Source organism: Lissotriton helveticus, chromosome 8 (assembly GCF_964261635.1).
Source record: "Lissotriton helveticus chromosome 8, aLisHel1.1, whole genome shotgun sequence".
In the NCBI taxonomy this organism is placed as follows: Eukaryota; Metazoa; Chordata; class Amphibia; order Caudata; family Salamandridae; genus Lissotriton; species Lissotriton helveticus.
In genome coordinates, this window is record NC_136069.1 from 1,484,142,671 (window position 1) to 1,484,169,029 (window position 26,359).

At 46.2% G+C, this 26,359-nt stretch overlaps 1 protein-coding gene across 1 annotated transcript in view; it reads right to left on the reverse strand.

Annotated features, from left to right (window-relative positions):
- Window positions 1–26,359, reverse strand: part of LOC144773916 (N-acetylated-alpha-linked acidic dipeptidase 2-like) — a 696,330-nt gene that overhangs the window by 108,512 nt on the left and 561,459 nt on the right. The window contains exon 14 of the mRNA XM_078658978.1: window positions 8,722–8,789. Within this exon, the coding sequence (XP_078515104.1) occupies window positions 8,722–8,789 (68 nt within the window). The remainder of the gene's footprint in view (window positions 1–8,721; window positions 8,790–26,359) is intronic.

Below are 26,359 nucleotides of genomic sequence, written 5' to 3' on the forward strand. Positions count from 1 at the left end.
AGGATCTTGGCGCACATAGCCTTGGCTGCAGCGTACAGAGACCTTACTCTGCCGCACACAGAGGAAAATAATTAGAGGGAACATTGCTTATGAGTGGTAGTTTTAACCATACATTGAACCATTAATCACTTAAACTGCATTGTGATAAACATAAATCATTGCTCCACCCATTTTTTAAAGATAATAAATTTGTTTATGTATTTTTCAAAAAGTAAGCACATCTACATATCATACACAACAACAATACCCCGCAGAGAGGGAGGCGGGCCAGGTATAATATCATAAGTCACTAAACGTGGTGCATCATATAATACATCAAAAACAACAACCTAATTGTGTGCATGCGTGGTTAACTCTGCCCGTGCTCCGACCCTGTTGATGGGTACACAGGGTGTGTGGTAGAGGCCCTATGATAAAGCATGCCACTATTAGTGGGCGAGGGCACTGTTATCCCATAACATGGGAACCCAGAGAGGTTAATAATTTCTGACTCTTACTTCCTCAACTTCTTGGTATGTGATAGATTTTTAAGAAGTAACCAGCTATTTTGAAATGTAACCAAATGTGAAACATTCCAGAAAAATAAACTGAGAACTGGCTGCTATGTTAGGGGTAGGAAGAAAAGCCTTGCAATCAGACACTACTCAATTGATAATGGACTGTTCTTTCCATTGTTTGTGAACAGTGGTACCCCGTGGAATATCTCTATTACCTCTACATTTATTCCTTAGTGATTTCTATTTAAGATTAGAAAAGTTTCATGGGCAACCCTTAAGAGCTGTACTTTCTCTAGACCATGTTTTAAATTATAAGGGGATCTTGGTCAGGCCAATACTTTGAAAATAGTTTAATTTGCTCTCTGAGATGTGCAGTCATATCTTGTGTGACTAGGTACATATATATGTTATGAATTACACTGCATGTTTATTTATTTATTTATTGAAGTTTTGTATAGCGCTAGCTGGACCCAGAGGTATCAGAGCGCTTCACAGCAAATATACATAGAACAACAACAAGCAGGAAATAGAGTCCGTGCAACAGTAACTTGAGCGGAGTAAGGGATGGTGATCTGGCGAGAATCAAATTGTTCAAGGTTCCGCTAGAAAGCTGACTACCATTGTCCCGTATGAGGGTCATCTTAGGCACCAGAGTGTTCAAGGAAGAAGGCTTTGAGTAGCGATTTGAATTGCGGGAAGGAAGCAGTCATTCTGATATGAGGGGGGATGGAGTTCCAGATTCTGGGGGCATTCCCCGCAAAGGATTTATTAGATGTTTTTCGCTTCTGTGATTTCAGAGGGATGAGTAAAAGTGTGCTGGAGCTTCTGAGGTTCCTGGACTGACCCGCCCTTTTGAGTTTAGAAGCCAGGTATTCCGGTTTGCCTGTATGTAGGGCTTTATGAGTGAGGCAGGCTGTGCGGAAGTTGGCTCTTTGGACAATCGGGAGCCATTTCAGTTCTTTGAGTGCTGGGGAGATGTGGTCAAATTTCTTTGTTCCTGTGACCATTCTTGCTGCTGCGTTGAGGGTGGAGGTGAGTGGTTCCAGGTGCGTCTTGGCCGTTCCCGTCAGCACTGCGATGCCATAGTCTATTCTGGAAAGCACAAGTGCCTGGGTGGCCTGTTTCAGGTCTTTGGGGGGGAGGAAGGGTTTGATCATGTGTAGAAGTTTCAGGTTCAGGAATGCGCTTTTGGCGGTATTAGAGATGTGTTTGTTCATGTCCAGTTTGGAGTCGAGGGTGATTCCTAAGGATTTTGCGGAGTTTGTTGGTGTCAGAGAGACATTGAGAGCATTTAAGGCTTTCAGCCATTCCACTATTTGTGGGTTTTCATCTTTGTTCGATATTAGGAGAACTTCTGTTTTTTCTTCATTCAGTTTGAGGTGGTTGGCTGTGAGCCACTGTTGGACCTTCATGAGTGTCGCATTTAGTCTGTGAATGTCTGCTATCGAGGTGGTTTTCAAATATAGTTGGGTGTCATCTGCGTAGAGGTGGAATGGGATGTTGGAGTTCCTTAGGAGTGAAGTGAGGGGTTCCATGTAGATGTTGAAGAGTTGTGGAGAGAGTACTGACCCTTGGGGGACTCCTCTGCTGACGGGGAGGGGGTCAGATTCGAAGCTGTTGATCTTTATTTTTTGGGTGCGGTTGTTCAGAAAAGAGGAGAACCATTTTAAGACTGTCTTTTCGATGCCCGCTCTCTTTCGGAGGGCATTAAGTAAGAGGGAATGATCCACGGTGTTGAATGCAGCCGAGAGGTCAAGGAGGATAAGAAGGCTGCATTGGTTGGAGTCGAGTGACATGTGCAGATCATCTAGGACATTTAGGATTGCGGTTTCGGTGCTGCAGCCCTTCCTGAACCCTGATTGGTGCGGGTCCAATAGATTGGAAATCTCCAGATGTTGGGTTAATTGTGCAAGCACGCATCTTTCCAGAATTTTGGCTAGGAACGGAAGGTTTGAGACCGGGCGGAAGTTGTTCAGGTCAGTGAGATCAAGGCCAGGTTTTTTTAGAAGAGGAGTGACTTGTCCTAGTTTGAGGCAGTCGGGGATGAAGCCCTCTTTCAAGGAGCTGTTGATGATCTTGGCCCAGATTGGGGCTAGAGTGAGTTTCATATCCTTTGTCAGTCTTGAGGGCAGTTGATCGAGGGAATGAGATGATGGTTTAGCGGCAGCGATAAGATTGCTTATCAATTCTTCCTTAATCGGCTGGAAGGAAGACCAACGGATAGATGGGATTACAAGGGTGTTGAGGTTGGGTGAAGGATTCGTGCTGAATGAGCGATCAATTTTGGCGATTTTTTCATTGAAGAAACTAGCAAAGTTTTCGCACAGGGTCTTCGATGCTACTATGTTGGATGCCTTAGGGATGGAAGTTTGATTCCTGATGATGGTAAAGAGTTCTTTGGAGCGGTTTTTGGCGTTGTCAAGGGCGGAGCAGAAGAAGGATGATTTTTTGCTTTTGATGTGGGTATAATAATTTTTGCGAGCTGTCTTGAGGTGGTCCCGATGGAGGGTGGTAGGGTTGGTCCTCCATGTTCTTTCCAAGTATCTTAGATGTCTTCTTTCCTCATTAATGTCAGTCGAGAACCAAGACCTGGAGGGGATGCTTCTGGGTTTTTTTAGTTTCAGAGGTGCGAGCTGATCCAGGGCGAGCTCAAGGTTGGAATGGTAGAGTGAGGTGAGATCTGAGGTTGAGAGGGACTCCTTCGTGTTCGGGAGGAGTGAGCTGAGACCTTCTTCTAGCTTGTCTCGGGGGATTCTAGAAGTGTTCCTGACCCACTTAGAGGGGGCTTGGGTGGGTGGGAGGGATAGGGCTGGCTGAGTAATATGAAAGAGAATGATGTGGTGGTCTGACCAGTCAACCGGTATGATGTGATCGATCGAGATTGCATTTTTGTTCGCAATGATGGCATCCAGGGTCGCTCCTCTGTAATGCGTTTCTTCTGAGCAGTGTTGGATCAGATCATTGGCCTGCAGAAGGGAGTTGAGAGATTGAATCAGCGGGTTAGTGGGTTCGTTCCATCTGAGGTTGAGATCGCCTAGAATTAGATTGTCGTCGCTGTTAAGAGTTGATTGGGTGATGAGATCTGACAGTTGAGTTCTAAATTCGTTGGAGTTGCCTGGGGGATGGTATAGGAGATGGCATTGACGTGAGCTCTGACATTGAGATTTGATGTTGATCGACAGGCATTCAAAGGAACTGTACAGGCCGGAGGGAGCTTCGGAGATGGAGAGGTAATTTTTGTGGATAATTGCTATGCCCCCACCTTTGTGTATGGGTCTGTCTTTACGGATGATTGAGAATCCGGGTGGGACCAGCATGTCCAGAATGGGGAGAGATGCGGTGTTTAGCCATGTTTCCGTGATGAAGGCTACATCCAGGTCATGGGAGAGGATGGCTTCGGCTATTTCCGTTGCATGTTTGACTGCGGACCGGCTGTTGATAAGCATACAGTTCATGGGGGGTATTTCTTTCGCTTTAATCTTGTCGGGTTTGGCTCTGGGTATGGAGGAAAGAAACGGTGGAGGTCTCGAGGCTCTGCTGGGGGGGGGGTTTCTACCTACACCGGTGATGACTTGTATCGAAGAGGAGAGAGTCGAGTTCGTGTGTGGAGCCTGGGCTGACTGGTTCGGGGGGAGTTCGTACGAGGCAACGAGTGCGCTCACTTCCTGGGGAGAGAGGGAGTCGGTAGTTCTTCTGGGAATGATAATTCGAGGTTCCGACAGGTCCTTAGTGCGAGGGTGCAGGGGATCTGGGTGAGGGTGGACCTGGATGGTGTTGGGATAGTCATTCCTGGGGAGGGGAGGAGGGATGTGGGGTGGAGGGGATGGAGGAGAGGGCATCTGGAGATTCCCTAAGGCAGATAGGGTTTCTTTCAGGCCTAGGATCAGGGTCGCGATCTGCGCCTCAATAAGGTTCAGGCGATGCGCCATCTCGGGTGAGGGGGATAGGAGGGGGGGATCTCTGTAGGGGGGAGGATCTCTGCGGGGAAGGGGCTGAGTGCTGGTTGTGGTTTGGGAACTGGGGTGAGGGGGGTGTGGTTTCTTTGGGGATGAGTGGGGGGTTGAGTACTTGAAGTTAGGGAGTGCTGGGGGGAGGACGGGGGAAGGGGGGAAGGGGGAGCTGGGGAGTGAGAGGATGCAGGATTGGCATAGTGGGAGAGCAAGGGGCGTTGTGGAGGCTGGGGTGGATCTCTAAGGGTGGCGGATAGGTAGCTAGTGGTGTTTTGGGAGCTGGGGAGCGGGGGTTTGGGTGTCCTTTGGGGATGAGAGGATGGCTGGATAGTGAGAGGATGGGAGTGTGGGGTGAAGGCCGGAGGTTGGGAAATAGGGGGAGCTGGGGCTGATGGTGACATCTGATTGGTGGCGAGACTAAGTGACGTAGTGAGGGGCTGTCGGGGTGGCGGGAGCATGCTCTGTGGACCGGGAGTTAGTGCGGAGCTAGTAGGTGGGGAGGGGGTGCTTTTGTGGGGGTAATGGATAGTGGCCATCTTGAGGGTGGGGAAGAGAGAGTCGAAAAACTCTAGGTTTTCGTCTTTCGCCTGAATTAGAATGGTGCCATTCTCATAGATGGTGATGGAGATGTCTCCGGTCAGAGATTGTTGGATCAGAGGGGCGATGGTTAGTTTGTGATTACGTTCGGTGAAGGTCGTTTTGGAGACGGGGAGGGATGAGTAGAAGGTGGTTGCCCAGACGTCAGGTCTGTTGGTGTGGAAAATGAGGTCCATTTTCCTCTGTCCTCTGGTAGTGCAGTGGTAAGTGTCAACAACTAGCGTTTCGGGGTAAAGTCTAATCATATTCTTTTTGAAGCGTTTTTTTGCTTTGAAGGAGAGGTTGCGTGGGAACGTTATAGCGAAGGTGTTCTGCCCTTGGGGAGAGAGGTGAGTAGAGGAAGGGCAGAGATGTGTGTCTGGTTGTGCAGTCGGTGGCATCTTAGCTGGGCTGAGGGGGAGGCAAAACCTCCGGGGTAGGAGATGGGTAGGATTGGTTTAGAGGTAGAAGCGTGGTAGAGGTAGCGGGGATGCACAGGGGGAATAGTGTCGCGTGGATGGTTGCGCGGGATGTGGTTGGAGTAGGCGAGGGGGGCAGGGGAGGGCTGGCCAGTGGAGTAGGGGGTTAGCGCCGGATCCTGGGGGTGTTAGGAGTCAGAGAGCGGTGGACAGCATGCCCTGGGGCGAGCTGAGTCATAGGAAGACGGGCGTGTTGTAGGGTAAGGTAGGGGACAGGTCCCTGGAGGAAGAGGCCCGTTGAGTCTTGTAGGTGCTGGTCTACTGCGGGTACTGGGGGAGGCACTGTCACTTGGTGCCTCTGAGGTTCCTAGGTTGGGAGAGATGGATACGCTGATGATGGAGTCTTAGTCAGCCCGGGTTCCCTGGTCAAATTGCTGCCTTGAGTGGGCTTATCTTCCCAGAAGTTAAAGACTTTGAGCTGGTAGTCTGACTTGGGTAGAGCAGGATCCTGAACCCTGCTCAAATATTGAGGTTTAGTCAGGTCCAGGAGCAGTGTTAAAACTGGAGAATCAGGACCCTTTTGTAGGTATAGAGATGTCCCGGATGGCGGCCATCTTAAGGTCAGGCAACCCTGTATGAGGGCGAGTGATGAGTATTAGCGTTGGGGGCATGGGGAGGCGCCCCTGTGAAGTGCCGTTAGGGATCGTTAGCGGAGGCAGCGTGGAGCGTGGGGCTTATTTCTTGATTAGGCTCACCTGTGCCCTTTTTTAAGGGGTAGTTGTTATTGGCAGTCGGCCATTTTGGGGCCAGGCAGCCCAGCCGGTGGTGATGGTCGGGACCGGTGCGAGGTCCGTCTTGGAGCGTGAGGTCTGCCGCCTCTCGCCTATGCCCAGCTGCGGTGCCTCGGTGTTGCTGGGGAGTCGCTAAGTTTGCCTTGCTTTAGGCGCTGTGTCTAGCGGTTCTGGGCTGCTCCCTGGTGTCCCGATGAAGCCGTCGCTGGCCGCCACCTCGTAGTTGCCCCACTGCAGGTACGAGCGGGGGGGGGAGGGGGGGAATTTGCTGCTTGCTGGGGTGCAGGGCAGCGCTCTGGGGCATGTCCCGACCTGGAGGTCGAGGGGACTCTCGCGACGGTCGCGCCGATCCTCCTTGGCGTGTCTGGTCAGGTTGCCCCGTCTTCTGTTTTTTTTTACACCAGTGACACCAGTAAGAGGGAAGTCCACCTGAGAACATTGAGCTGCCAACATAAATCCAATCTTCAATTGAAGAAGGCAATATCCATAGAGGATTGTATGGATAAAATCAACATGCTCCTAAAGGCAATATATAATGTCATGTTTCTAGTAACATATACAGTCAGAATTCAGTATGGATTGTGAATGAGAGGAAATGCTCTCCTGTTTCACAAGGACCATTTGCCATTTAAAAAGGAGCTAATGGTGCACAAGTGCCTGTGAAACTTACACGTCTCTAGCCTTCCTAGTTGTGATTGAGAAATTCTCTGAAAAGTGTAGCGTATATACGAAGAAGTCCTATTTTTAGAGCTGGTGTTTGTTAAGGCCTTTGATTTTATTAAAATAACATGTAAAGTATACCTACTTAAAGAGGCTTTCGGTTAGCTCCCTTCCGCCAGTGGTCTCCTGCTGTGTTCTTCATATCTGGCTTCATACAGCATGGGGCAATAGGTCAGCCAACTTCAGCTACTGGCAAAATTCACTTTGAGTGACTTCAGTCACTGGCTAAATTCACTTTGAGTGACTGCATTTTGCTCTTAGACAAGAAGCATATCCACACACAATGCAGTTTCTTTCAATGTCAGAGTTTTTAAGTTAGTTTGTTTCGCCATTGTGCTGAGAGCCGGATATGATAGCAGGATGCTTTTTTTATTTCTTTTGATGTGAGCACACGGTACATTCCAGCTTTATCAGTGCCTGTCTCCTCCTAATCCATTAGTAAATTCAGTGGCGTAGATAGGCCTTTTGCCTCCCATGGCAGTCCCAGCGTTTGCTACCAGCCATAAGAGCGGGGGCGTGCTGGTGGTCCCAGGGTTTGCCGGCTGCAGGTAAGAATGGTGAAGGCCGCTGCCCCTAAAACTTGTGCCGCAAGGGGCGGACTGCTACAACACTGAGTAAATTCCTTCTGGGCTGGCCTTTGTTTACCTAACCGCTGCTATGTCATATGTCAAAGCATAGCTGATTGTATCCATTTGGAAATGTCCTTTATAAAGAATGCAATCAATGAAATGCATTATAACTGCACTCCCGTGGGTCACTTTATGATATATCTTAATTGGGGACTACATTTAGACATGTAAACCAATATGATCTAAATGTTCTGCTTGAGTGGCTTTCTAGTTGGCTTTCAGTGATCCTGTATGTTGAACTTATATAGATAAGGTTTTGAAAAAACCATGACACAATAAAACTAGAATTGCCAAAAGCCTGATGGGCAGCATCAGACCTGTGGACTTTGAAAACGCTTGTTTAGAGCTAAATAGTTTTTTGGTGCATTTGTCTGCCATGCCCCAATTACCTGAAAGCTCTGAAAAAAAGACTTCCTTCTTTATCATTCATGTAATCATTGGTATTCTTTCTGGTTGTGGCCTGAACTATTTATAACCAAGTTCTTCCGGTTCAACACAGCCAACCACAGGTCGTGACCTGCAGTCCTCTTACCCCCTCCATGGTTTGATTGCATGCACTGGCCTTCAGCACCACCTACCAATTGGGGGAAAAATAAAGGTATATCCGTGGAAGTTAACCAATCTCCGAAAGGAGTAATGTGTTCTTTCCATCCTGGACTAGGGTATGACAAATGTCTGACATGCTGCGCGTGACATCTGTTTATTGACAGTGGCTGATCATTCTCTTCTCACCATTCATAGAAACTGTAAATTTACTACTTGACCCAGTCTTCAATTGTATTATTCTCAGGGATGAGGTCTTCATCGAGATGCTTTCTTAGTTGTAGGTAGAGCACTGCATCTTATTAAAAATTAAAAGTTGCTAAAGCCCTCCTGCCATCGATTCGAAATAAAAAGAAATGTGTACAACTATAAATCATACACAGGAGCAAAGCACAGTACCTGATCGCACGAGAACCTGTAATAAAGTATGCCATAACAGGGATTGTCTTTATTGGAAGACTTAAAACAGTTCAGATGGTTGGGCCAATATTCAGATGTTGCAAAGGATATGTGCCGGCAAGTGTCTAGAAGGATCTAGCTTCTGTGAGCTCATTGGAAAAAACAGACGCAATACATGCAATATTCAAAGTTTTTACCTCTTTTGTCAGATTATACACCAGTTTGTATAGTAGTGGTGTACAGTCAACTCTTAAAGTGTAGTTGCCTGAAAGAAAATATATTTTTTTATGTATAGACATAGACTCATCATTGCACGCATTTTAGAAATATCTTTTGACACAGAGTTAGTGAAAATTATAGGATGGCATTTTGTACTCCAGGACACTCAGACGAGAGACATAAAAATACAACTTTTTGCAGGAAAACTGTTTAATTAAACTGCTGTTTGATACATATTTTTACACAAACGTACAATTATCCATGGCTTTGCAACAACTGGAATATTTAGGGAGATGTACTATGCGACATTTTAGAGAGCAAAAGTCAAACTCAATTTCTCTACGTCATTTAGAACCTCAAATTGGAAAGAAAACACTTTGTAAATGTGCAATTTCACATCCATTCCTAGCCCACATTAAATGCACCCATTAACGAGCAAGGTAAAGAGTAGAGAACGGAGTCATGAGTAAGTCATATACAACACAATGACTAGACAATATTTAGGAATGAAATTTCACTTCTCTATCAGAAGGTTAATTAAAGCTCTGGATTCATCACATTTGACTGCCCGGGCCCTTGGCAAATACACAGAACAATGCCATTTTAAAGTACCTGGTGTACAGTGTCATTCTCACCCCCCTCTAAAAAAGATAGCTGGCCATCTGACACTTTCTGCTCATGGACATATGCCTCATTCCTCCTTGAAAAAACATCATAAAACATCTTAGGCACATTTGTGACCCGCATTTTTCCAACCTGTGGTGACTAGATCCGGGTTGTGCAGATTTGGTAATCTAAGATGCAGAAACACCAGGCCCTCTTTCACAGTGTACAGATCTGAAGCCAGTGAAACTAGGGCAGAGGCAAAGCCCGCCCAAAGCACCACAGGAGCCTGTGGCAAATGTAAAGGAAAGGGGCCCATTATTTGGTCGGGAAAGGAAAATGACATGCGGAAAAGGACCAGGCTTCCCCAGGCTCCAGGAGGAATAACTTGCAGTGTCCATTCTTTGGTGCACTCCTAGCAACTGCAGTTGGAGATCCTGTCCTCTGATGTCCCAGCACCAAACAACTGGTAACTTGTTATGAGGCTCTTAATGTTCTTCTTCTTTCCTTCAGCCCCACCAATCTCCCCCTGCATCCATGTACAAACTTAGAAAAGAAACATACAATCCCTCAATCCTCTGTGCAATTACCATCTTAACTTCTCATTCACTCTCAATAACCAATTGCTCTGGTAAACCAACTCAATAAACATGTGCTAGCCGCGGCGCTCGGTCATCTGCTACCCAGCCCAGACATATCTAATCTACTTACCTCACATCTTCCTCTCCTCTAAAGCCCTTGAGGTTGTGAAGGGAGATAGTATGAGGTGAAAGACAAACTCTACCCTTGCTTCGTTTGGACCTGTAACAACTCATGGGAAGGCAGGTGGGGGGCAGCTCTAGAGCACCTGCCACTTCTCTACACTCCTTGAGTCTGTACAGAATTGTGAGAGGAAAGGACAGGCACATAGGAGGTAGGAGTGGCTCTGCAGCACTAACTACCCGGCAGGTAGATCAGGTCTACAGGCATTAAGGTGATGTGGAACTAATGATGACCACAGCAGAAGCCTGTTCCGCACATGCCTTGGTTCTGAGGAAGTTACATGCCTGGAGAGCCACATGTCTTCTGCTTCCCATATTTCTGGTGGGGAAGCCTAGCAAGGCAGCTGCAGGCTTCTATGGCATCCTCGCAAGGTGTAATAAATGCTGTTATATATGGGTTACCAATACCACTGTTGTATAGAATCACAATCTATTGAATCATTCACAACACACAAAACTCCTGGACTACTTTGTACACTTGCAAAACAAGCCCCCAGTAGTTCTGTGAATGTGGTGGCACAGCCAGCCTCTGAGCACTGCACCGTCAATAACAAAAGTCATTTTCTTGGTAACTGTAAGTACTTGAATATCATCAGTGGCAGAAAGGAAAGAACATATTTAACAGCAGAAAGGAAACCCAAAAGTTGCCAGTTTTGAGGTCTCGCCTGGCATTGCAGCGCGCATGCGCTGCTTGCTCTGTGAGGACTTCTTGGAATCGATATACTTTCAGAAGTTGTGTTTCGTTTCCGCCCATAATTTTCATTGGTGTGCGTCATTTTGCATCATTGATTATGCTGAACGGAGTGTGATGATTGTACAGTAGGCTTTTCAGTCCCTCCTGTTTGCCACCCTGTCCTCTTTTGGCCCCGCCCACCCAGACTGGATCTTTTACTGGCGGCTTTGCACGCTCTCCTTTAAAACACAGTAAGCACTCTTTTATTTTCATTGTCGGAGCCGTCCGCTTTGGATGCACTTACGGCACTGTTTTTCAGCGCCGTCCACTTTGGCTGCGCTTGTTTGTTTGCTGTGCCGCTTTCAGTGATTTCGGCGCTGCTTAGAGTAGATTTCTCAACCTGCCTTCACAGAGAGACACTAGGACACCTCTCCACCAGCAACCTTAAAGCTGACATTTTCAAAGTGTGCAGCTCTTGGGTGGGGGAGGAAAGCGCTTGCGCACCCGGTGTTGCCACGCAGGAGCTGCCGTTAACCGTGTCCATGTCAGATGCCGTGGTTGCTGTTGTAACGTGAGGGCGGGCGCCGGAACCTTCGGGGTGCGGGTGAATGGGGCGCACCCCACCTCATTCCCTTCCCCTCTCAGTGCAAGCAGCCCTGCTCTTCCGCAGACTCTGCTCGGTGGATTTGCTCAAATAAAGGGCCCCTTTATTCGACGCTAATGTTTTGCCATCTGCCTCCCAATTTGATTTCCATCATCTGCGCAGCTCGCTCACTACCATTCAAACTCGAGCGGCGGCCCCTGGACGCACTTCCTTCTGTCTGGGACACGCCCCTGGCGCTTCCTGGCACGGATGCTTTCCCCGGACTCTCCTTATGCAGCCTGATGCGGCACCTCCATGGCAGGTCCGGCAATACTTGAGCCTCATGCTATCCTGGAACTGAGGAGACAAACTAACATTACCAATAGGCAGGGCTTTAAGTGGGATGAAATAACTGGGGGGCTCTGAAAGGGGCGTGGCCAATGTAATTAAGGGCGTGGCTTAAAACACAAGCTAAAAATCTGTGCTTAGCATAGTGTGCCACCCGACTTGTATTTTCCTGTTTCTGTCATTGCATCCAGATATATAATACAACAAGTAACATCATACCAACAACTAGGCAGGACTATTGGCTTTTTCAATGGTTGTTAGTTGCATAAGATAAATAAGCAGGAACTATGGCTTGTTGTATATACAATTGAAAAAGCTTCCACTTAAAGCCCTGCTTGACACCACAACCATGTTGCTGCTGTTGCTCCTCTCTTTAAAGTATTCCCTTTCCCATACAATGCTAACCTGGCATGACATTATGCCGTAACTTCTCCACTAGTGAGAAGTGAGTAGTGTGACCACGCGCACATCTGATGTGCCTGCTGCCTGTGCCAGGGCACAAAACAGAGCACGATAGAGACACGTTTTGAGGCACCTTTAAAACAAGCATTGGCATAGCCAATAGGTCTCGCTTTTGGGACCTTATAAGTATTTAGTTGTGCAGCACAATATCCTTGGGGCAACAACATCAGCTGTTGCATGGCTAAACACTTAGAAGGTCCCAAAGGCGAGACCTATTGGCTATGCCAATGCTTGTTAAAGAAAGGATGGATGACTATACCTCAACCTTGCTGTTACATGAAGTGGCGCAGTGTGCAGCACAGTGGAGAATCCAACACCTTATAACAAGTAACCCTGGACGTAGTTTGCATAGTCGCGCTACGCGTAGCTACGCAAACTGCGTAGTGCGATAGGGAAATGTTGTTCGCAATGATTGCACAGTGCTGGATGCTTGTCCGCACTGTGCATCATTGTGAACAGCATAATGCATAGTGCAAGCGGTCGTTTTCTGCCGCTCGAGTAGATTTGTACTCGAGCGGCAGCATTCTCAACGTGGACTGGTAGTTTCCCATTGCGAGCGGTCCCGAGCATACGTGACCACTCGCAATGAGAAACCTGACCTCCCCGCATTGAGAATCTCACCGGGAGGTTTATTTTCCACGCTCGCCACCGGCAACTTGATGTTGCCGATTGCGAATGAGGAAAAAGTTTTGCCGGGATGTTGATTTTGCTCGCTCGTGGTCGCCAACTTGATGTTGAGGACCGCAAGCGAGCAAAAAATGCCAGCTATGCTACGTGTTTTTGCACTGTGCTACGTGCAATTTGCGTAGCGCGTAGATGCGCTCGCTAAGCAAACTCCACGAGCGTAGCGTAGTTTTCCACCCAGGCCTAATAACAAGCTGCCTCCTGCTTTAAAGGCATGGCACAACTACACTCTGCAAGTGTAACAGTGTAACAAAAGTGCATGAGAACGGTTATTTTCCAATGTGACAGTGGTGAGTGATAAAGATAGTGAAAGGTTTCAATACAGACCATTATTCCTGGAAAAGGAAGCACAGTCCCCTCCATTATGTGGAAAGACCAGTCACATGGGCTGAGTAACAGATGAGCGAGCCCGGTGGCTAGCACATGTTCATGAAGGAGGACTTCCAGAACACTTGGCCATTGGAGTGATAATCCAACAGATCATCCAGCTTGACAACACAAAGATTTTTAGAAAGTGGCATAAAGGAGTAGTTGGTCTAATTCCTACACATTACTGCTCCTTTCCAATGACTGGAATGGAGTGTTGCCCCCTGCACCGCCTGACGTGTGTACTCAAGAAATTGTGGTGTACCCCAATATATTTCATCATCACTGCTGCAAGATATCCAACAAAGAGGACACTCTGAAACTAACTCTTAAGCCAGGGATCAAGTACGTCATAAATTCCTGACTTGCTTAACCCCTTCAATGCTCATGACGGAATGGTTCCATCATGAGCAATGGTGCTCCTGGGCTCATGACGGAACCATTGCGTCATGAGAAAAGGGGCACTGAATCTCTCTGCTGCAGAGAGGAGAGGGATTTCCCTCTTTTTTTATTGGCCTTGGGAAGCTGAGGAAGAGCTTCCCCAACCTCCCGAGGCCAATTTAAATTTTCATTGCAATGCGGCTCGTGCGCTGATGTCATTGCAATGAAAATGAAACTGAAATGAGCCAAGAGGCTCATTTCAGTTTCACTTTCTACGTGCTCAGGGGGCTATCTCAGCACGTAGAAAGTCAGGAGAGGTATTGTTGGAATGGGGAGAATCTCCCTAGTGGATCTTTGCTTGGGGATTGCTCCAGGAGGGGGATCCCCAAGCAGGGATCCACCCACTATGCACCAGGGAGGGAGTCCGTCCATCACCACCCCCTTTTTGTACCGCCCCTTGGGCAAGGGCCTTTGCTCCCCCCATATTATTTTGGGCATATTTAATCTTTCTACCCCCCACCTGGCAGACAGATGGGGCAGTAGCCCCAATTTCCCCCCCCCCCGGGGGGGCAGAAAACCCATTAGATACCAGGGATTTTTGTTTAGATTTTATTTGGGGGGGCTACATATTATGGGCGTGCGAATGCCCCCACCCCCCCGGCCATAAAAACAGCCCCCCCCCCGAAAAATATGCGACAGACTTTATGCCCCCCCAGGAGGCAGATGGGGCAGAAGCCCCTGATCTGCCCCCCCCAGGGGGGGGGGGCATGAAGTCCACTAGGTGCCAGCGATTATGCTGACTTTTCTGTTAGTAGGGGTGGGGGCTTCCCAGAATGGGTATCCCAATGCCCTTAACCCCCCAAAAGAACAGCCACGGTCTTTCTGCCCTCCTTGAAGGCATATCGGGGCAATAGCCCTCAATTTCCCCACTCCCTAGGGTGGCAGAAAGACCACTAGGCACTGAAATTTCTTCAGGCTGTGCCTACCTGTGGATTTTGGGCCCTAGCGCAGCCGGCTCATAGGGAAATCTAGCAAACCTGTATACTTTTGAAAACTAGACACCAAGGGAAATCCAGAATGGGGTGACCTGTGTGCCTCTCACCAGGTACTGTTACCCAGAATCTCTTGCAAACCTCAGCCTTTGTCTAAAAAAAACAATTTTTCTCACCTTTTTGTGGTGGAAAGTTCTGGAATCTGCGTAGATCCTCAAACTTCCACCCACCCCACATTCCCCAATGTCTTCTGAGAAAAAGGGTACCTCACTTGTGTGGGTAGGCACAGTGCCAGGGACAGGAAACAGACTAAAACGCAACGTGGACACACCACATTTTCTCAGTGAAAACTGACCCTTTTTTTGCAGAGAGCCTAGCTGTTGGTTTTGAACCCTAGCTCTTCTGGCACCTAGGGAAACCCAGTAAACCTATATATTTTTGAAAACTAGACACCCAGGGGAATCCAGGATGGGGTGACTTGTCTGGTTCTCACCAGGTTCTGTTACCCAGAATCCCTTGCAATCCTCAAAATGTGTATAAAAACACATTTTCCTCACATTTCTATGGTGGAAAGTTCTGGAATCTGTGTGGATCCACAAGATTCCACGCGCCCCACATTCCTCTACGTCTTCCAAGAAAAATGGTACCTCACTTGTGTGGGTGGGTCAAGTACCCGCGGCAGGCAAGGGCCCAAAATCTATTGAGGCGACATCAAAATTACCTATCACAAACCAACCTGGTTTTCAAGGGGGGGTCCCATGAGTTTTTGGCCCCGGACTCGGCGGCCATCAAGGGAAACCTACCAAACCCACACATTTCAGAAACCTAGACACCTGTGGAATTCCAGGGGGGTATGGCTTGCTTGGATACCCCAACGTTTCCTTACCCAGAATCCCCTGCAAACCTCAAATTCAGCTGAAAAAATCATTTTTTTGTGAGAAAGTTGTGGCATCATCTGGCTGACACAAATTTCCTACCTCCCAGTGTTCCCCCAGGTCTTCCGATAAAAATTGTGCCTCAATCGTGTGGGAGGCACAAGTACCTGCGACAGATAAGGGCCCAAAAATGTGTGGGAAAAGTGGTGGTAGTAAATTTGCGTCATCCCGGTGATGCCTCAACTTTCCCACACAAAAATATGTGGAAAAAGTGATTTTTTTTCAGCTAAATTTGAGGTTTGCAGGGGATTCGGGGTAAGAAAACTTTGAGGGATCCACACAAGCCATACTTCCCTGGAATCTACTGGGTGTCTAGTTTTCAGAAATGTGTGGGTTTGGTAGGTTTCCCTAGCTGGCTGTCGAGCATGGGCCAAAAACCCAGGTGACCCTCTTGCAAAACCAGGCCTTTTTGTGATAGGCAATTTTGATGTTGCCTCAATACGTTTTGGGCCCTTGCCTGTCGCGGGTACTTGGGCCTCCCACGAGTGAGGCACTATTTTTATTGGGAGACCTGGGGGAATGCTGGGTGGTAGGAAATTTGTGTCAGCCCGGTGACGTCACAACTTTTCCACACAAAAATGTGTGGATAAAGTGATTTTTCAGCTAAATTTGAGGTTTGCAGGGGATTCTGGGAAAGAAAGCGTTGGTGGATCCATGCAAGCCATACCTCCCTGGAATTACTTTGATGTCTAGATTTCAGAAATGTGTAGGTTTGGTAGGTTTCCCTAGCAGGCCACCGAGCACAGGGCCAAAATTCAAGTTGACCACCCTTGCAAAACCAGGTCGTTTTGTGATAGACAATTTTGAAATCACCTCAATACGTTTTGTGCCCTTGCCTGTCGCGGGTATGGGGCCTCCCACACGAGTGAGGCACCATTTTTATCAGGAGACCTGGGGGAACGTTGGGTGGTAGGAAATTTGCCTCAGCCCGGTGATGCCACAACCTTCCCACACAAAATGTGTGAAAAAAAGAGATTTCTCATCTAAATTTGAGGTTTGCAGGGGATTCTGGATATGAAAGCATTGGGGGATTCATTTAAGCCATACCTCATTGGAATACCCCGGGTGTCTAGTTTTCAGAAATGTGTAGGTTTCCTGAGCTGTCCGCCGAGCACGGGACAAAAAACCCCAGTGACCCCCCCTTGCAAAACCAGGTTAGTTTGTGATAGGCAATTTTGATGTCGCCTCAATACGTTTTGGGTCCTTGCCTTTTGTGGGTACTTGGGCCTCCCACATGAGTGAGGCACCATTTTTATCGGGAGACCCGGGGAACCATGGGTGGTAGGAAATTTGTGTCAGCCTGGTGATGCCACAACTTGCCCACACAAAAATGTGTGAAAAAAAGAGATTTCTCATCTAAATTTGAGGTTTGCAGGAGATTCTGGATAAAAAATATTTGGGGGATCCACACAAGCCATACCTCCCTGGCATCCTCCTGGTGTCTAGTTTTTAAAAATGTATAGTTTTGCTAGGTTTCCCTAGGTGCCGGCAGAGCTAGGGTTCAAAAACTACAGCTAGGCACTTTGCAAAAAAAGGCTAATTTTTCACTGTGAAAATGTGGTGAGTCCACCTTGCGTTTTGGGCCATTTCCGGCCAAGGGCACTAGGCCTACCCAAGTGAGGTACCATTTTTCCTGGAAGACTTTGGGGAATACGGGGTAGGCGGAATTTTGTGGATCCACGTAGATTCCAGATCTTTCCACTGCAGAAATGTGAGGAAAATGTGTTTTTTTGATAATTTTTTTAGGTTTGCAAGGGATTCTGGGTACCAGAACCTGGTGAGAGCCACCCCATCCAGTGTGTCTAGTTTTCAAAAATGTATAGGTTTGCTAGGTTTCTCTAGGTGCAGGCAGAGCTAGGGTTCAAAAACTACAGCTAGGCACTTTGCAAAAAAAGGGTCAGTTTTTCATTGTGAAAGTGTGGTGTGTCCACATTGCGTTTTGAGCCGTTTCCTGTTGTGGGCACAAGGCCTACCCACACAAGTGAGATACCATTTTTATCGGGAGACTTAGCGTAACATAGAATTGTAGAGCAACTGTTATTACCTATTGACTTTCGATGCATTTCTGCCTTCCAAATGAAAGACAATGTGTAAAAAAAGAAGTCATTTTGAAAAATGACCTATAATTTCCATGCTAGTATGGGTGCTCCCAATTTCGGAAATGTGCAAATATCTACTGTTTCTAAACTCTATATTTTGTTACCATTTCAGAAATACATAGGTATATTTCATACCAATTTTACCATGTCTACATTTTCCCTAAATATTTGCTATATCCCCGGTACATGATAAAAAACATTGCAACACACTACTCAGTTATTAGTGCTAGGTTCGTCGGTTTCTTGGTGAACCTACAAGTCCTATATATCCCCACAACCAGAAAGGTCCAGCAAATGTAACGGTATATTGCTTTCAAACAGCTGTCATAATTAAAAGAAGTTACAGGTTGAAGGATCGACACAAATGACCCCTTGCTGAATTTAGAATTTTGTCTACTTTTCTAAAATGTTTAGCTTTCCAGGATCCATTATTGCTTTTACATCCATTTCTACCATTAACTGGAAGGAGGTTGAAAGCACAAAAAATAGCAAATATAGGCTTTGTCCCAGAAAAATGCCAAAACTGTGTAATAAATGTTGGTTTTCTGACAAAAGTCTGCTTGTCCCTGAAAGCTGGGAAGATGGTGATTTCAGCCCCATAAACCCTTTTTTGCTAACATTTGCAGGGAAAAAACCAAACACTTTCATCTATAGCCCATTTTTCCCATTTTTAAAACAAAATCTAATTTAGCTGTATTTTGGTTAATTTCTGGGTCCCCCCTAGGGGAATCTTCAAACCCTGGGTACCTTTAGAATCCTCGTGATTTTGGAAAAAAAGGATGCAAATTTGGAGTGGATACCTCATGTGGTCAAAATGTTACAGGGGCCTAAGCGCGAACTACCCCAAATAGCCAAAAAAGGCTTAGCACGGGGGGGGGGGGGGGGGGGGGGGGAGAAAGGCCTAGCAGAGAAGGGATTAAGCCATCCGGCCCGTAAACCTGCATGCTTGAAGCCGAGATAAAGAGGACTACCATCAGCCATGACAGAAACTGTGATGTAGCTTACTTAATAATCTTAGATCAGGTCTGTCTGTTGATTATAGATCTTGGACCTCAATGGGATAAAAGTCTCCCAGGCCACAATGTTCTGGTACCATACTAATGGACATTTTGTTTTGACACCTTTGCGAAGCAGTCACTGCAAAATGGATCCACTCAAAGTGCACTTCCACATCCAATGATCTCTGCAGCAAGTATTCCACAAGATCCCATATTCACTGCCATAAACATACCCCTTCTGTATATGCTCATAACTAAGGCCCTATTCACCTGTTAGAACTGTCTACTCAAATCCACTGTACCCATCCTTTAGCCAATTTACTATGATCTCAAGCTAACACTCGATTCCACTTTCTTTTGCTTGTGCAATAACATTCTGAAGCTGGCATTTTACTCTCACTATCACATGTAAATTTGCACCACTGCTACCTTATGCCTACTGCATGAATCACTTTGTTTATCTACTCTGTACAGACCGAATTACTAGGCTACCTCTTCAAGAAAAACCCTCTACATTTTGAGAGCTATGCAATGTCGGTGATATATACACAGAAACAGGTTACCTGCATGGCTAAACATGCGTTCTTCACTAAACGCATTAAGGAAGCAAGTAACTCCCCAAAGGAATTATTTCTTACAATGTCCTCCTTGGCAGCCCCCAAACCGGTGGATATACCTCCAAGTCACCAACTATGTGAAGACTTGGCCAAATTTTTTCTGGGTAAGGTAGAAAAGATTTTCTACTCCCTGGACAACCAAGTCATGATTAACGCCTCAGAAACACTTGCCCCAGAAACAACCCCTGAGACCGACAGGAAGACTGAAATATTATGGAATTTCACCCCTATCAGCGAGGAGGAGGTAGCAAACCGGTTACAGAGGATAAAATCAGGCTCCCCTCGTGACCCCTGCCCAGCCACCATTGCTAAATTAGCTCCCTCTACCATTGCCTCAGGACTCACTCCTCTGTTCAATGTCAAGCTGGATAGAGGGGAATTTCCCAGACGCTAGAAACAAGCGTCCATTTTGCCCCTTCTAAAAAAACCTGACCTAGACGTAACCGACTTAAACAACTATCGTCCCATTGCCAGGCTACCCCTCCCAGCTAAACTCATGGAGGGCATACTAAACACACAGCTGAGTACCTTCCTGGGGACAGGAGAGCGTCTTGATCCATCTCAACATGGATTTCGAACGGGGCACAGCACAGAATCGGCATTGATCAAATCAGCCGAAGACATAAGAATGGTGATGGATGCAGGGGGTAGAGCCGCCCCGATCCTGCTGGACTTATCTGTGTCCTTTGATACGGTCCACCACAAATTATTGGTGGACCGATTGAGGGCCTGTGGGATCCAAGGAAAGGCACTTAAAATCTTGCAAGCTTTCCTATCCAGCAGGACCCAGACGGTGGCCTTGGGGAACTTCGAATCAGATCCATTTGTGCTCCCCTGCGGAGTTTCGCTGGGGTCTTCCCTGAGCCCGACTCTTTTTAATGTGTACGTCTCTACCCTAGCGCCAGTGATTAGATCCTTCGGCTTTAACCTTACATCCTACGCTGACGACACGCAGATTGTGGTGTCGCTGCATCCGGGTGAAATGGATAGTACGGCAGATAGGTTCAGATGCTGCATGCGGGAGGTGAGCAACTGGATGGCAGGAAACTGCCTTAAGCTCAATTAAGCAAAAACAGAAGTGGTGCTGTTTGGGTCTAGAGATAACTTCTGGTCCCCCCGTTAGTGGCCAGAAAAAATGGGGGCTCCCCCCTCTCCGGTTGCGAAGGTAAAAAACCTGGGTGTACTGATGGATGATTCACTGTCCTTCAGGCCACAAATCAACGCTTTGTCTTGAGCTACCCACTATGTGCTCAAAACTATTCGGAAAGTCCTGCCGTTTCATCCGGATGAACACAGGAAGACAGTAGTAACAGGACTGGTGATGTCCCGACTAGATTACTGCAACAGCTTGCTGCTGAATGCCCAACAGGGGCTGTTAAACAAACTTCAAATCCTGCAGAATGCAGCAGCTCGTCTGATTACGGGTACACCCAAGTTCACCTCTGTAGCAAAGGATCTTGTGAAGCTACACTGGCTACCAGTACGTAAAAGAATAGTTTTTAAGACGCTCTGCGTGATCTTTAAAGCTCTGCATGGCCTAGGCCCCCAATGCATGACTCTTCTCTTCCAGTGGTACAAGCCGGTGAGATCCCTAAGGTCAGCTGAGCAGGGGCTGGTTGTAGTCCCAAGAGTGAGGAAAGCCCGCTGGGGAGGCAGAAGCTTCTCCCTGGGAGCTGCGAAGGCATGGAATGCGCTGCCTTCGAGCCTCAGACAGATTCCTGATCTGCTGTTATTCAGGAGAGCCCTTTAGACATGGACACCTTCGGGTAACAGTGCGCTTTAAAAATGTTAAAAATAAATAAATAAACCTGCTATTTTTGTAACAAAATCCTCAATATGTTATAAGGTCGGGAAAAAGCAAGACACAAATATTGAAAGAATAAATCCGACAGAAAGCTTATATGTAGTAAGAAAAAAGCATTAGGGTAATTTTTAAGATATGATAATGTGTAGTGTCAGACCATGTTTGGGAGGGGAGGACCACAGAGCAGACCAGGGCCACTGGGCCCCAACTACATTTGATATTGCTTGTCCCTGGTGTCCTAGGGGCAGTCCTACTATTTATTTTTCTGGTTTATGTAGGGCAAACTTGGCCCAAGAGCATCAGAGTGATTTATAAGAGAAATATGAATAACAATTAACATGAAAAATAACAGAAACGTAACAAAGACAAAGCACTGATCCAGTGGTTTGAATCAGGGGAGAAAGGTCAGGTAGCTTGGATAGATTGGGGATGCGGAGAAGTGATGATTGCTTAGTCCATAGTCTCTCTCAAAGTGGAATATTTAAGATACTTTTTAAATTCAGCAAAACTGAAGCTTGGGAGAAGAGCTGGTGTTAGGGAGATCCAGAGCACTGCCAGATAATTTGTATCCTAAAAGGGTCTTGTTTGAATGTTGGAGGTTCCAGCAGGAAGGCTTCAACATTGATCAATCCCTATAGAGCGCCAACGATTTTCAGTGTTTCAACCAAGGAGGATGCTGCGGATAGCAATGATCAATAAAGTGCGCCACCAAACTCAGTTATTCAAAGGTTCATTGCAAATGTCTCTCGGGGGTATGGAACAACCTGATGCGGTGCACACTCAGCATTACCAACTGTGGGAGTGCTGATGGATGGGGCCTGGGACAAGCTGTTGCACTCACTAAGACAACATTGCCCCCTTCTCTCAATGGTCAGTCTACTGGCACAGCAGTTGTCCAATGAAAAGACCTCAAGCAGACTACTTCAGTGGTTGTGGTGAAAAGATCCTGCTCCTTAGTCTGTTGCACCAATTTAATCGCTGAAATGCAACAAAGGTAGAGACAAAACTGGAAATCAACATCTTTCTCCACAGCGGCCTTCAAATGAGAAGTTTTTACTTTACAGTTGACTAAGGCGAGTCGGATATGACCGATCAGTTCAACTTGAATAGGCAGTTAGGCAGAAATGACCAGGGTATCGTTGCTCCTTCATATGTCTTCTTTGCACTCTCACATTTCCTCTGCTTACTTTATGTCACTCCTCACTCCATGCTAGGCAGTTGGATTTGCTTCCAGAGGCATGCAGGCTCCTGTGGGACAAGGCTCTCTCCTCTCCACTTTCAGCAGGCAGGCAGGCACCTGCTAGAGCAACTGGCAGACCCATGGCTTCTTATAGCAAGACTTACAGAAATGAAGCACTATCCAAACAGCTTTTCTAGACACTCAAGAAACACAACGGCTATTCTTCCAAGGCAGAGAAGCAGCTTGAACTAGAACAAAGTAGGGATGTTGGGCCCCACGTTTATACGGTATTTTCAGACAGGGAATGTAGCTTCACTTTCAGTGTTTAGAAACTTGCTTAGCCTTCTTTCTTTTAGTAGTCCATATTTCCTCTGAAGCACAGACAGGTTATTTATTTAAGGAGATGGTTCCTCACAGCAGGAATGATGACACTGGCTCCAAGCAAGAGCAAGTGTGAAGCACTGCGCCTGGCTATGTTCAGCCGTTTGGTATTGGTCACTGTAAATAAAATTAAGGACTTAGGGCCAGATGTAGGTAGGCATTTACCGGTCGGTAACGGCCGAATTCGGCCGTTACCGACCGGTAAATGGAATTTGAGATGTAGGGGGCATATTTTTACAGAATCGGTAAATTTACCGATCGGTAAATTTACCGATTTTGTAAAATACCGATTCGGTATTTTTACCGATTCGGTAAATTTGATATGTAGGTGGGACTCCTCTGAGACCCACAAGCCTTACCGAATCGATATTTTACCATCAAATTCAATTTGATGGTAAAATACCGATTCCGGTGTGCATGCACATGTGGTCATGCACACCTGTGCCATATGACAGGCAGACCTGCCCTTAGGGCAGGTATGCCTGCCACATGGCACCCGAACCTGTTTTGGGGGTGCTAGAGGGTGTCAAAGTGACACCCCCTGCACCCTTGTGTAATTCGGTATTTACCGATTCGGTAAATACCGAATCGGTAATGCCCATTCATTCCTATGGGCTTCAAAGCCCATAGGAATGAATGGGCATTACCGGTCGGTATTTACCGAATCGGTAAATACCGACTTTTACAGACTCGGTAAATCCACATCTGGATTTACCTACATCTCCCTCCTTATATTTTACCGATTCATAAATACCGAATCGGTAAAATTCGGTATTTATGAGTCGGTAAAATATATTTACCTACATCTGGCCCTTAGTTTTTTATCCCAGAAACCTCTCTTTCACTAGCAAATGTCTCTGCTGATTGGTTCCATACTACTCAGGAAGGACTAACCAAAAGACCCTTACTGATAAGGTCACCAAGGATTTCTAAAGGCAGTTCTGATTCTTTCTCCACTCACTTTTTCAGGATAAAGGTAGTACACTTCCACTCTCTGTGGGCTGTTTTCAACCTCTTGTTTGTGACACATCAGACCTGGGACATTCCAAAATGTAGCCCACTGCTAACAGCATACATACATTCTCATAAACATCATGGAGTCCTGAAACCATACCCCATGCATGCACATTTGCTCAACATTCACACGCGGATGACTGTACAGGGCCTAAACATGACACATTAATGGAACTTTACTTGAGTTGGTCTGTAAGCATCATGCTCTCCCATGAACTGGTAAAAATGACTGTTGAACTATTGATCACTGAGAGAATGGTACTATGACACCAACACTGACTGGGCATGGCCTGTAAAAAAACATTCAGAGACAATGCTAAAAACAGTAGGAAAGAGTATGTAATATGGAGGAGTGGATTAGAGTGCACAGCACCCTGATACATCCTTTCTGGTTCCAGGGATTTCCAAAAAAGTTAAAATAATTAATGTAGCAAGCATTGTCAATGCCGGTGCCTTATGCTAAGAATGTATTAAAATTGAATTGATTGGGTCACACTGAATAAATGAGGCCTTGCCTCTTGTAAAAACAACCGTATTGGAAACAGCATCAGTAAAACAAATGATATTACATCTTGAGGTTACAAGTACATTTCACCCATGTTTAAATACTTAAACATTCAGGCAAATACATGTAAAAGCTTGGTATAATTCAGAGTGCAAAAGGATCTAACGTTCTTCAATAGGATGGCATGAGGTGAATACCAATTAAGTCTACTTAAACAAGCTACTTTTCAGAACAGAAAAGAGCACATAAAATTAGTTAGAATGAAGAAACCCAACAATGTGGACAAGGCTTGGTTTTACCTAAATGATCATCTGTGTGTACAGTTTCTGAATTTTTCTAAAGGTAGGTTATGAGGTCTGTAAGGTTATGATGGAGACATGGTCCCCTAGGAACTGATGCTAGGAACTGATGCTTGAGTAGATGAGTGAACAACGTTAGATTCAATATATTTTAAAGCAACTTCTGAAGAATGATCTCATGTTGGCCTTCTTCCCTTGTCTGGAATATTAACTACAATGTGAATCCCTTGATTGTTCAAGAGTATGAGCTTGCTCTTAAGGTCTCAATCTCTAATAGGTCATGCTTTTGGGACCTTATAAGTGTTTAGCCATGCAGCACATTCTCCTGACATCAATTTTGTGGTAAATCATCTGTGATATACTGGCTCCATTACTACCACGAATTAAAGTAATTTGACAGTGTTGGCATGTGTAGTCTTTGGCACTGGTATACTGCCATTGTCAAGGCATTAAAGACCTAAAACTGAGTACCAAACACAGTCTAAGGTAAAATATCATTTTTCTATCAGTCATTAATGCCCTTCTATAATTGTGGCATTTGCAATGAAATGCAGGGACAACCTTCCATATGGCCACGCCCTTTAAAATGCCAGCCACATAGTCTCCGTGTAACAGATGTGCTAATACTGCCAGCCATGATAGATAAGCTGCCGTGTGCCCATTAATTACCACTGACAGTGAAGACCTTATAGCTCCTGGAGATGCAGCTTACCCCTCTCTGGCCCTTACCTGGCATGGTTCAGCACTTCTCATTGAGTAAGGAGTCCAGTTCTGGTGGCTACACATGGAATAAGGCGCCCTGTTCCGGATGTCATATCTGCAGCTGTGTGTGTATTTATGGTGATTTTACAACACATGCCATCACAATGCATTTTCAGAAACTACATTTATAACACATTGCATTACAACGCATACCATTACAATGCATAATACATTTAGGGCAATAGTAGGGTAAGTGATGGATAGTGTAGGGGTCAAAATTACAATACCCACTCCAGTGAGTGCAACAGTAGGGTAAGTGATGGATAGTGTAGGTGTAAAAATTACTATACCCACTCCGGTGAGTGCAACAGTAGGGTAGCTGTTGGATAGTGTAAGGGTAAAAATTACTATTCCCCATTACGTACCTTATAATGCGTTGTAATAGCATGCGTTGTATTGACACACGTTGTAATGGCATGCGTTGTAGTGATATGTGTTGTAATGGCATGCAATATAAAGGAAGTTGCATTGTAATGACTGCGTTGTAAATGTAGTGCATTGTAATGGTTGTTTCTCCAGTATTAGCTTTCACTTCTGCAGTGGTGTCCATGTCCACATGCAGTAAGGAATCCAGTTCTTTATTTTACATCTGCAGTCTTGTGTTAATTTGTAACAAGCACACATGGAGTACGGAGACCAGTTGCGATGTGCACACGTGGAGTAAGGTGTCTAGTTCTTAACACTGCATATGCAGTCTTGTGTCCATTTCTAGTGAGCACAGATAGAGTATGGACTGCAGTTCTGCTGAGCACACGTGGAGAATGGGGCAAAGCTATGGTAAGTAAACATGGATTATATAGTCCAATTCCGGTGAGTGCACCAGTATGAAGTACAGTTCTGGATGTCATACCTGCAGTCGTGTCCAGTTATGGTGAGCACACAAGGAGTACATGGTGCAGTTTTAGTGAGCACAAGTGAAGTAAGGAGCACAGCTGTCATGCACACACATGGATTATGGGGCCTATTTCTGATACATAGACGTTAAGTACAAAGACAATTAATGAATGTCACATCGCAGTCTTGAGTTCAATTCTGGCCAACACGCAGAGTAAGTAGTGCAGTTTTGCTGAGCACACATGGAGTATGGAGTCCAGTTCTGGTAGGCACACATGAAATATAGAGTCCAGTCCTAAAGGTGACATCCACAGTCTTGTGTCCATGTCAGGTGA